Source organism: Apteryx mantelli, chromosome 6, assembly GCF_036417845.1.
Source record: "Apteryx mantelli isolate bAptMan1 chromosome 6, bAptMan1.hap1, whole genome shotgun sequence".
NCBI classification, from domain to species: Eukaryota; Metazoa; Chordata; class Aves; order Apterygiformes; family Apterygidae; genus Apteryx; species Apteryx mantelli.
Genome location: NC_089983.1, coordinates 44,009,610 through 44,022,882, shown reverse-complemented (window position 1 = coordinate 44,022,882; position 13,273 = coordinate 44,009,610). Strand labels below are relative to the sequence as shown.

Below are 13,273 nucleotides of genomic sequence, written 5' to 3'. Positions count from 1 at the left end.
GGCTTCACAAAATGCACACAGCAGAAATAAGCTGTTCACAACTCAAGGCAACGGTGACGTTTGGAGCCTCCATGACTACGCCGGTGCCAGGGACCGTTCAAGTTCAGCTCGCTGAGCTTCCGAACCCCAGCGTCGCTCGTGTCCCCACCACCTCCGATTCGGAGTCGGTCCCCAGGCCAGCATTACCAGTAGACTTCCAGCAAGAAGCACTGACAAACCCAGGGAGTCCTCAGCATCACTCTGATAGGACTGTGACACCTATTCTGATTAACACTAATATTAGAGGGAGCTACTGACGACAGGTACGCTACTGTCAGCTGGACAGACTTACACACAGGATTGTACTATCAAATACTGCTCCTAAAATACCACCATCTAACAGAACGAGGCTGGGTTTTTGCCACATTTACTATCATACATGCATTCAATACAAACTTTGGGTTACCACATTGACTCCAACCTGTAAATTATAAAGCAATTCCAGTACGTAACTCTCAAAATTGGTATTTCTGTGCAAAAGCTTTCTGCAGTATCACACAACTGAAATTACAATGAATGTATCTGCTTATTTAGCTAATCAGCAATTACATTAACCACATACATAACAGGCAATAAGAAGTGCTGGCTAACTATTTACCGTGATGTTTTTTTGATGGCACATCTCATTACATGTAGGTTACTATAAAACAATTTCAGTAGAAACAATAGTAACTTATATGGCCATTACTGTGTTACAGCTTGAAAATACATTAGATAATACATCTAAAGGATGCCTGTTTGAAATATATTTGTAAACGCAGTGTTCACAGACAACACTAGAATTCACTCTTTCATCTTTTTGAGTATGGAACAAACGTTAATTTATGTCACTAATTTATTAAAAAACTACGCTTGCAAGAGCGCTTCTGTTTATACTTTACATAAGATTTTACTTGAACAATCCTCAGGTTTAAACACACTCAGAAAACTCACATGGCAGACTGTTAGGATTTTTTTTTCCTCATAATGGTAAGTGTCTGATCTTCATCTCAGTCTAAAACCAGTTTCATCTGCCATATTCCTACAGCTATCAAAAAAGCTCCAAGCTAGAGCCAGAAACCTCCAATGAAAGAGACAGAAGTCTTAAATTCCCTGAATTTGGTGCTTCCTTGAACCTACTTTTTTACTGCCAATTCATATATCAACTTTTTCACTGAAATGGATCATATTTAACCCCAACTATCTTAGCAAATTCCATGTGGTATGAATTTACAACCTGGTTAAAGAAGGAAAGAAACAGAGTGTACATGGCCTGATCCTACAGCATACAAACAACATATACTGAGATGCACAGCACCACTATTCAGTATTGATCCACCCTACGCCCTCAGGTGAGCAAGGGAGAGCGCACTTCTCCCAAGCGGAGGAAGTAGTTTCTCATCACTGCATTGGTGGCTTTATTGTTGTTTTCCTGTACATAAAATCAATAAATCATTCTCTAAGAATATTTGCTGCTTTGTGTCACAGCACTCCCTATACTTGCAATGGAGAGTTACAGCTCCAAGATGAACACAAGGTCTATGTTAATGGGGGGAAACACAGTCAAATCCCCAAAATGAATCACAGTCAAGATGTGGCAAGAGCAGAAGAAAAAAGACATGACGGGTTCCATTGCCACAGCTTCTCTCTGCTTCTGGAAAGTAACTACTTTTTCATAACTATGTTGTCAGTGTATTTCCAAGACTACTTTTTAAAAGTGGAGCCTCATTACAGCAGTCTGGTCTGTAATACATGTCTATTTATTTCATCCCATAGCTTTTGAAACAGCCTTCAAAGACACTTGCTTAAAACAGGCTTTCCATTCACTAATTAAATGTTAACAATACCTTGTAATGAGCAAGACATTTTTCCCCCAAAATGTAAATGTCTAAGGTGGCTGATCATGTCGGCACTGAAGCGACAGGTCATTTCAGGAGGATCCTCCATCACAAACATCAGTGAATACTAAAGTCACTGAAGGGCATCTGAAGCAGAAGCAATTTTCTCGCAGTCTTGACACCTTCTAGTAAATTAGTCACTTGTCGAGGAAAATGACAGCTATGTAGCAATAAAAAAGCTTGTAGAGCTCTTCATTCTTAGAAATGTTGTCTATGTCACTACCAAGCAACAGTAATATCCCCACCTTGTTTTATTCTGGAGTGCCCCGTCTGGGGGGCTTTTTGCAAATCATTCCTTAATGAAGTTTAAATAACAAGCTCTAACTGCTATTTTTCCCATACCTGTATGATTGTTCTCTGCATACGTTAGTCCACTGAAGCTGAGTACAAAATGAAAGGCTGCTGTAATTAGTATTACAGCGTAATATCATTCCAAGATAAAGCCATGAAAACTGCAGCTTCAGAGGGCTGTCATCTATTTGGTTATTCTGCTGCTTATTCACAGACAAATTCTGGTATCTTCAGCATGTTACATGGTACCTCTGTATGCAATTTCAGAGAAAGTACTCATGGAGCAAGTTACCATAAAGTAGGGTCTCAAAAATCTATCCTAGAGAAAGAATAAAGCTTGAAAGCCATTTCAGATTTGTTTTCCCTCAACAGAATCATAGTTCTAAATATATGCACACATACGCACACATACATACTTTAGAAATAACCGGTATGAATTTAATGCCCATATAATTGGCCAGATATGACAGTCATTGAAAACTGAAATCCTCTTATTTACATGACATGGTATGGTCAGCAAAAGGAAAAAAAAAAATCTAAAAATGGTTGCTCTAAGATACAGTGAGACTGATTATCTGCAGTGGTAAAAGGATAATTGCTGTTACATGGAAAAAAAGAAATTGTGCAAATTCATACAAATGCTCTTTGGAGAATAAGCACTTACTGGCTAAACAGGCTGACACACCGTGCACACCAATTACTGTGCAAGTCAATTACTGTCTGGAGTGGTGGTGGTATCTGGAATGCAAACTCATGCATAGGAAGCCTGAATATTGCAGGAAAAGAAATATATATATATATGGTTTTATAACACCTGGAGTCCTTACACTGATGGGACAGTTTCCTGTAAAGGATTTCCATAGACTCACAGAATCATACAACATATATTTCAGCTGGAAAGCACCTCCGGAGGTCCGATGCCTGCTCAAAGCAGAACTGATTTCAACAGTAGAAAAGGTGACTCAGGGCACTATTCAGTTGAGTGTTGAGTATTTCCAAGGAATCTACAGTCTCTGTGGGCAATCTGGGAGTTTACCTCATTACAACTGTGATCAAGTGTTATCTTTTGTTATTTCACTGTGTACCTCTGAGAAAAGTCTGGCTCCATCTTCTCTATGAACATCCCTCCACCCCACACTTGAAGCAACAGTAAGATCCCCCATGGCCTTCTCTTCTCCAGGCTGAACAAATCCAGCTCCCTCAGCCTCACCTCACATGTTAGTTCAAAAATCTCCAATGACCCCCTTCATGGTGAAGAATGACAAGATCACAAGTCCTGAAGTGTCAAGGTCTACGAACTGGAAAGCTTCTCCAAGGTGTGTAAGCACACGGCATCCTTGGCTGAATGGCTGCTCACTGACAATATGGTGGCACATTTCCCCTTCTCACACACTAGCTGCTCTTGAAGACTTCAACTAGTTGCAAGGGGAAGTAGAAGCAGCAGCTTTCTAAAAGTTTCCCTTACTAACCACTTTTATCGATAAGATACAGACTCACTGCAAATCTAGCAACTTTTTTTTCAGAAGCAGCATGACCAGAGCTAGCAGCTTGGTTTCAGCTGGTTTCTCCATGGAGTTTGCTCCCCTAGTTTGCAGGAAATGTCTTGAAAATCTTCATACATTGATTTCACCCGAGAATTCATCTTCCTGAAACCCCATTCATCCTTAATAATAACCAGTAGATTGGTTCTATCATATCATATCATTATGAAAACCAGAGCTATTATGAAAATTACAGTTAAATAGCGAACCTGGTGCTGAAATAATTTTTGCTTAAACCCACCATGCTATCAGATTACTTTCCCATGATTTTCCCCAAAACAGCAAATACCCCTCTATTTGAAGAGTTGAGAGCTGAAGAGCTCTTCACAGAGCAAAAATAAGCATGATACTCTTCCATTACTCTTAAAATTCTGTCAGAATATTATTAATACAAAGTTCATGCATCTACTGGAGCATAAAGATTATCTTCACATGCAGAAGCAGGAATAAATTTGAGGACAATTTACAGAGCTCTCTTTGAAAACCTTGTGGAAAGGACTGTGGTCAAAACCTAGTGAAAGATATTTCCTCTTTTGAGCATTAGTCTGAAACATTTTTTTCTTTCAGATACAGCCCACATACTGTCAGGGCTTTTCTTTCTTTTCCTTTGTTTCCAGATTATGTAACAAATTCAGTTCATCTTTAAAGAACAGGTTCTAACCTTGTGAAGGAGTAAATTATTATGTCAAGTTTCTTTAGCTAACATACCTGTATAGTAATTTTTTTCAATAAAAATAACCTTTTGTTAAAGGTTTTATTGGATTTCCCTGCAGACTGACAACAGTCAAATCTCTAAGCCATCTGCTGGAATCAGTACAGACTCTGATCTCATACTCTCAATAGTGAAATTCTTCTTAACACTTTTGTTCAGACAATTTTCCAAGCGCTTAATCACACAAAAGGCAGGAGTCCAAAGCCTTTACCCACACTGAACTTCTCAAATAGTCTTAAGGCAAATCTGGCCTCAAGAAAATTACTAGTAAAATTTAAAATTGTGAGAAAATTTCCCTTTTCATTTTGTAGCAGCAACCACAGATTACTCCATATCAGCCTATAGGCAGTTCTTTCAAAACCCACGTGCTTCATCTTTAGTCAGGAACAACAGATTACTGTAATGACAACTGCATATCAAGCATGTATTCCTTCCTATAGTCCAAGCATAATATCCATGGTATCACGGAGCTTTAACTTCCAGAACAGCAGCAAAACAGTACAACAGGACCACTTCCCAGAACACTTCACTTGATAGTTGAAGTACTTTAGTCACTTTGTTTCTAAATCAGCTATTGTGAAAGAGCAAAGACCCTACTTAAATGTGATCCATCATCACCTTAAATACTTGGAGGTTGCATGGAGAAATTTTACCTCTTGATTGTAAACCATGTCCGCAGGCCTCATTATGTCCCAGTATACCCTGTCTCACTGAATCTGGCACCAATACACAGTGACTCCATCGATGGGTCTTCCACCTGTTAGAAGAAAAAAGGTTAATTATTAAAGTGGTGAAAACTGAAAGACAGCTAATATGTGCAAGCAAAAACTTCAGAAAGCTGAGTTACAAATGATGAGATACTGCAGAAACTTAAGGAAAAATAGTTTTAAAAAGTTATAATTACACCTGAAATAAGCAGTGTCAACTGATACTCGGATTCAAGGTTTAACCTCTAGAAAACCACACTCATCCTCCAACCATGGTGTCTTTTCTCATTTTTGTAGGGCATACTTCAAAGTCACATAAAATAAAGAAGAAACAGCTTTGGTGGGCTTTGCAATCAGGCTCTCCAGCAAGCCCCTTCTAATACAGTTGATGCTTTACATAATCTGCCTTCTACGTTATGATATGTGGTATTCAAGAACAGAGGAAAACAGTTTTCCATAGAGCTATGCAGAGCTGAATGTTATTAAGACTGCTGTTTTGTCACCACATCCAGTTTTGTGCTGTGCTTTGAGACCATGTCCTAAAGGATGTGTGGGTTGAAGGTTTATACAGAAAGATATAATACATTTCTATTTACTAACATTGTGTAACAGATGGGTCATAGAATTTTAATGAAGAGTGGTGAGAAATTGCCCTATTGTACTATTTGTCTAATCAGAAATTTTTAAAGTGCATATTATTCACTGGAATGAGAGAGCCTGGAGAAAAGACAAGGTTTCTGCAATATGCATACAATTATGATAAAGGCAGTTGAGTGCCTGTGGTCCCAAAATAGATTACATTGATTTTTACATATATTCAGGGAGGAGTTCCCAGTAATACTTTCCTTAAACACTTCAAACCCAGAGGTTACTGTTTTTAGAAGGTGTGTTTATTGGTGCTTGTTTTGATGATGCCAGATCTACTGAAATCTCCAATTTAAACTGTACTTGCTTGTGCTACGCATTTTACAAGGGGTTTATTATTCACACACTTATTTGTTTCTAACCCTGCATTTTCCAGATGTGTGTTATTTTCAGGTAAAAGCTGTACAGGATGATCCCATAAGATTAATTTCTAGAGAATCAGAAACCCACTGGCAAGAAATTGGTTTGAAGCTAATTCTTTTTACCTATACACTGGACAGATGGGAATATCTTCACATTCCCTTTCTTCATACAAGGTGTCCGGGCAGGCTTGTCCCCCATTGGCAGCATTCTGAATGATTATCCTGTATCGAGACTGCTTTATTGCTGTGGCATTGCCTGCAAAACAAACAGAAATTTGCCTGCCACACAGTTGGCACCCTGAGCGAGTGATCTAGCTGTCTTGGTTAAAAAATGCCTTGCATTACATTTATATTTTGAAATCATGAGCCCTCTGGCACTATCCAAAGAAGTGGGGGAAACAGTACTTTGTATCAAAAGATACCACTGCCTGCTTCAGAATTACAAATAGTTCAGCAGAAGTGCACCTGGAAGGTTTATAAATCAAGAGTCTCAGAGAAAAAGAAGAAAAAAGACGAAAAAAAAAAGGTTTTTTTACAGAACATCGAATCAGACAAGAAAATAAGTATGAGCAAAGACTTAAGCAACTATCTATAATGAATAGGAAAAAAGAACTTATCATGAAAGATTTTGTTCTTGAGAACATATTCTGGTGGTCTCAGGCTGCTGCCAGCAACCCATCTTTTAGAGAGTCTAGAAATTATAAATGATAACTTCCTCATAAGAGGGGCATTGAAACAACAGAGGGTAATTCTAAACTTAACATCAGTCTAATGCAAGGTCAATCCATCCAGAAACACAGTTCACAGTCTACAACAGAGCACGCCACATACTGGAACACAGCAGGAGTGACAAGGAAAAGATATACCACCAATGTCATTCCATAGCTAAAACAAAAGGGGTCCTTGGCTGCATAAGGGGTAAGAAGTGGAGACAGAGCTGGTATAACTGCTATGTATGGCAGCAGTACTCTTACTCGTACTCTATTCACACTTCAAAAACAGATGCTAGAATACTGAAAAGGGATCTTGATAGAACTACATAAATAATTACAGACCAGGAAAACATGCCTTATAATATTGGACGTCATCAAATCTACTTTGTCCAAGAGAGGAAAACGGTGTGTAAAATAGCCAAATTGTATGAATATTATTTTTGTAGCTCAAGATAAGGCCAAAGCTGCAGTAGCAAGATTACAGTGTGTCATAGTAGAAGGAAAACTTGGGAAAATTCACACCGTGAACAGATGGTACAAGTCCAATAAAAGTGGTCACCTCCAAAACTGTCAGTTAAGCAAGCCTTTGTTCACACCAGTGCTAAGACTGAGATCACTGCAAAGGAACTTGGGACCTGGGAGGTAACTCATCAGGAGGATGCCCACGCCAGCTCCTCTCTGGCAATAGGATCAGCAAGCCCAGGGCAATTCCCCTCCTGGTTCTTCAACAGCCACAGACACAACAGCTACTACAGCTTCCTACAATCTCCCTTTGGATGCCTATTCCAGTGCTTGTAAAGCCTCACAGAGAACTTTTTCCTGAAATCTAACTCAAATCATCGCTCCAGTAAATTTAGCAGATCCCTTTTTATCTTACTTCACTAGACATGGAAAAATATGTGATCACTATCTACTGCTGAACAGCCTTTATAAAAAGCAAAGGGCTTATATCCAGCTTAAGTCTTCCCTTTTCTAGACTAAGCAAAACCAGTTCTTCACAGTTCCTACTTCAACCATCTTTCAACAGTGACTGTCTTAAAATACAGGGCCCAAGGAATCCCACCTATGGCCTCACCAGTGCAAAGTATAGTAATACCTTCAATGCCTTACATATGACAAGCCCATTTAAAACCATATGAGTTTTACCATTTCAATTTGTTGACTTTCATTCATTTTGTAGTCCATTATATCTCCAGAGGTCCCTGAGACAGTACTGATGTCTTTACTTCCCATTTTGTGCAATTGATTTTTCCTTCCCAAGACATATTTTGAGCAATTTCTCAAAGATTTCAACATCATTTAATATGTAGTCTACTGCATCTGCTACCTTTTTCAGCTTTGTATCATCCCCAAATGTTATTATTCAAGCACTGAAGTTGTTAAGACAAATATCAAATAGAATGGGGCCAAGAACAGTTTTCTATACAACCCCTCTTGGCACATTTTCCAGTTTCATGTGTCAAAAATCTACCACTTTCTTCATACTCATTAGACCACCTATGCTGTCAAAAGAAGAGATTGGGCTGAACTCACTGGGCAGTTTTTTTGTTCTCAACAAATCCATATTGGCCAGTTTATCATCTTCATATTCTTAAGATGTTTATAACTTGACTAATAGTTTTCTTGTTTTTTTCTACATAATGAAGTTAAGATCTCTAGTCTATAATTTTCTTTATCTTTCTTTTTCTGTTTTTTATATTACTGAGTTTTGTTTAGTCCCTTAGGACCTATCAATTTCTATCTCAGAAGACAGTCATTAAATGCTCTGGCATTACTTTATTACTTCCTTTTCTATTCATGCAGACCTACTGACATGGAAACACCTAATTTATTGAAATATATATTCTTTAGTCCATTCCCTTCCTGGCTGCAGACTGAAACAATGTCAGCATTCTCCGTGTTGAGCTTCCCCCATTTCTCATTAAGTAATGGACATACATTTTGTTTAGCTTCCTCTTACTTCTACTCTATTTATGGAATTCTTGTTATCTAATATCCTCCCATAACTTATTTTGCATTCTTGATTTTTATCCTATATTTTTAGGCACTCCTGTAAACCCATCTTTTGTTACATTCTTGTTTCTCAGTTTTGTGAAACAACTTGAAAATCAAAAAGGAATCAGGATTCTGAACAATTCTGATGATGAGAAAAGATAAAAACAGGGTTGTGCTAGCTGTGTTTGATTTTTCTCTCTTCACAGTTGGAAGCCTGAACGTGCGAGTCCTATACAGGCCTACATACATTTGTTCACCTGTGTTACCGGCCCTATCTACTATTGAAATAGTTTCAAGATGGGAAGCAGCATAACTGCACAATCAGGCTTCAGACCTTAGAACAGTCTTTCTTGGTAGCTCACAGATTTTCTACACCCCTTTTGCACAGAGCATATTCCCACGAGGTATAGCTACCAATTCTCCGAGTTTGTTGAAGTCTGTCTTTTTTAAATCTGTCTTGATGATATTGCCATTCTTTCCTTCTCCTAAGAATTGTGAACTCTATCGCTTTGAGATGATTTTCATTCAAATTATCTTCCACTATTAGAATCTTAGCCATTTCCTTCCTATTAATCAGTACCAAATCTAAATGAGCTTCCCATAGCAATTTTCTCCACCTCAAGAAACTAAATTATCCTCAACATCTACTGCACATTACTCAAACCCCATTTTCAAAATTGAATTTCCTCATTGGCTTTTCTACAGCCTTCATCACAAATGTTAATGAACATAGTTTTTATATATCATTTGAGATTGTTATAGTCTGATTTTCCAGAGTGTTAGCATTATGTTGTACTGTATGTTTAAAGCTCAACTTCAGCTGATTTCAAGTATGGCTATGACTGCTTGCCCTCCTGAAAGATCAAACCCCATGATCTCAAGACAACCTTAACTCCTATGTCCTTGACTTTGCAACTTTGATAATGCCACTTGAGAATGTTTGGGGCGCAGGCTATTTTTTAGGATTTTAAAAGTCATCTCCCTTCCTTTCTTCAAGGAAATGCCAATATGCCATCACAGGGACAGAAGGACAGAGAAATTTAGACTACACAGGCCTATGCCATTTGAGTCTACAGGGCTACTGACAGTACTCATCACTCACTGTGCTAGCTGCTGCAACTGAACACGCTTGTCATATCGGTATCAGTTAGGGACTCGGAGATCGCTGTGATAGGAGTGTTTAGAAAACTTGCGAATCAGGCCAGTTTTAAAGTTTAAAACTAAGTTTTACTTAAGTCATTGATTAAGAGCACACTTCTTGCTGATGGCTAAATCTTATACAGTACTAATCACCACTACATATACAAAACTGTTAGTTTTCAACGCTTGCATCCTAAATCAGCTGTGAGGATACAACATCAAGGAGTCGATGCTATATTTTCTGGACTGAGGGCTACAGTCATGCCCTTGTCTTCTTTCTCCTCTGGTTTTCCTCCTTTACACCTGCTGTTTTTACGCTATCACTCCCCTCTTAAAAAGGGAGGCCTCTTCTGCTCCCCTCACAGGATATCTTGGTTTGGTTTTGGGTGGATGTCCTACCTATTTGCAGTCCCTTGTGTTTATCTTCTCTGTCTTGCTACTTTTGTTACTTGAATGCCTCCTACATGCAACTACACCTATCTTTCTTTGCTTTTGGTGGTCATATTGCTCACATAACTTAGGTAAAATCCTTAAACATTGTGTCTGGCTATGCCATCACAGTGCTGCAAAATACTTGCATAATGTTGCTAGTTACACTATTTCAGTATGCTTTATACTCAGGTTCAAGGCAAGCTAATATTAGCTCTATTCTGATCAGCATGTTTATAATTTATAGGTGTCATGGGCCTCTGTTTTGGCTACAGTCGTCATTAACAGGCCATTCTCTAACCGAGCTGAAGGAGTATGAAGAGGTTTTGTCAGAAGCTTTTGCAGATATTTGCCAACAGCGAATGAATGGGGCAATTCAATGCTCTGGAGCACACAGACTGTTCCTCCTGGCACCTGTAAAGCAGGGGAACACAAAACACCATCATCCAGCAACTCTTCCATTCCCCCAACTTCTCCTTACACACAGACTCATATGACTCCTTCTATCGATCCATTCTCTGTATTCCTCATTTGCTCTCGCACTTTGGCTTCCTCTGCATTTGACTCCCACAGCTTGCCCTGGGGAACACTGCCCAGGGCTCTGAAAGATGAATCACCATTGCCAGAAGAGGGACAAACTTGTTCACTACCATAAAGCCTGGCTTCATCTTGCCAGAATAGCTGGGGAAGCTTTTACAAGAAGCATCCAGCTTCAGCCTTTTTGCTCTTGACTGGAGGGGACATGCACAGGCCAGGCAGCACAGGATTTGTGAGCACACGCATGATCAGGGTCGACCCTAAAGATTTTAGGCACCAAAATCAAAGTCATCTCCAGTACTTTTGTGGGGACAGACCTTTTGAAGGCCTAAGTCTTTAAACCTGGCGAACTCTGGGTGAGTTTTTATGAGAACAGAAATAGGCAGATCCTTGACAGAAACTGTCCGACACAAAGTAAAGGTCACTAGAATTATTTACCATGGCTACGCCATAAATTTTATCTACTTCTGCCCCAACTCATTTCAAAACTGATTTAAGTCATGGGGGAAATAAATTGGATAGTTACAGCCTAACATTTCATGTAAACTTATTTACAGAATTAAATAACACTGAAATCGCTGGCCTGCATTGCAGACCAGCAGCGCCTGGAAGAGGAGAGGTGCTGCTGGAGCACCAACACAGCACAGAGAAAGGGAGCTTGCATACATCCTGTACACACAACTACCACCACCGTTTCATACAGCCTCCAGCTTCCCCAAACATTCAACTGCAGAAAATCAGAAATCAATGGGTTTATAAATAATCTTCACATATTTTCTTAGTAATTAAATACATGCACACCCTTTCTTACTAATAAAAGTCAGCTGAAAAATATATGTATAGATATTCCCAGCTTTAGATAAGAGTGATCCATACAGATACTGTCGCTTTACTCAAAACTTATAGGAACAATCTATTTTCAGGAAGGAGATGAAAAATGGTATTCATTGTGATTTGTTTAGGTTGGTGACCTCTTTTTAACCTCCCCATTTTATATCTATGTTGACAGATCAGAGAGAACGTCACCCATGCCGAAAACAGTTACTGCCCCAGCACACCTTCACCACTGGGTTTGCAGGTGATGGAGAAAACCTACCTGCTGCACACTCAAACCATTTCATATTCTGAAACTTGTATTTTGATTCTTTGATTCTTGTCTCAGTTCATCCTCAAAGACCAATTAAAATAGATATATTACAGGAGAGTGTGGTAGACAGTTGTCACCTTTAAGTATCCGAAATGGCAGAGAATCAATAACTTGTAACAACCTCCCTGTTCCTGACTCACCAACAGGTGTTTGAATCAATTGCACTTCTTTTGTGAATTATGTTGTCCATCCATCTGTTACTGCCCTGAGTTCACTGCTGTCTACACTTCTGAGGTGAGATAATCCTTTGCCAGAAGACAGCCTGTTGTCTGATGACATTTAAATGTAGGGGAAATGTCAGCTTTTTTACCGTTAGATAGTAAAGTTGGATGCATTTGCTCAGATAAACTACAAACAGCTTAACAGGTAAAGTTCTGTGTAAACCTGATTTAGAGACTGCATGTTTGCCTAAGCTCTGATCTTACGCTGGTACGCATTTAATTTTACATTTGCCATGCAATACCTGCTCCTGCTTGATCTGCTTAGTAATTCACCATCTGTATATTGTTTTCATTAAATACAACTTTTCTATAAAAATCAAAACACTCAGCAACTCACATATGCATAGTGTTTTCACAATTTCATTATCATGCTGAGGTTTTTTTTTAATTGTGTAATGCAAATTAAAAAAAAAAAGAATCTTACAATGCAGCCATATCAATAACAGATCTAGCAAAAAGCAAACTCCCCCATCTAAGAAGTTTTAATTTAGAATTATATTAAAATGATAACACTGCCGAGGAGGTTAAATAATTAATTTCTTCTCATTTTAATTGTAGACTATTATTTAATAAACAAAGTAATTTACCAGGTAATTTATTCTACTTCTTCATAGGCAGCTCATTTAAAGTCTAAAAATAAATTGCTAATTAAAACAGGATTCACTGTTTTAGAAAGCAACTAATTTCCCTGTAAAATCTAACAAGGACTACGCTAGAGCATCCACTGAGAATCTTTGAAGAGCAAGGAAGCTGCCAACAAAAGGGAAGTATTCTGATAACTTGGAGGACTTTCATCTGAACAATTACTGAAACACACAGAATTGTCACAAAAAACAACACCAGGTCATTATAAAGAAACTTTGCTAAACATCTACCATACAAAAGCTTACCAGCTAGATGAAAGAAACACTGCAAAG

General features: G+C 38.6%; 1 protein-coding gene across 1 annotated transcript in view; it reads right to left on the bottom strand.

The window, feature by feature from the left end:
* Positions 1-13,273, bottom strand: part of THSD7B (thrombospondin type 1 domain containing 7B) — a 219,498-nt gene that overhangs the window by 136,787 nt on the left and 69,438 nt on the right. Inside the window, exons 10-11 of the mRNA XM_067298639.1 lie at positions 6,298-6,430; positions 5,114-5,217 (exon numbers count right to left, since the gene is read on the bottom strand). Of these exons, the coding sequence (XP_067154740.1) occupies positions 5,114-5,217; positions 6,298-6,430 (237 nt within the window). The remainder of the gene's footprint in view (positions 1-5,113; positions 5,218-6,297; positions 6,431-13,273) is intronic.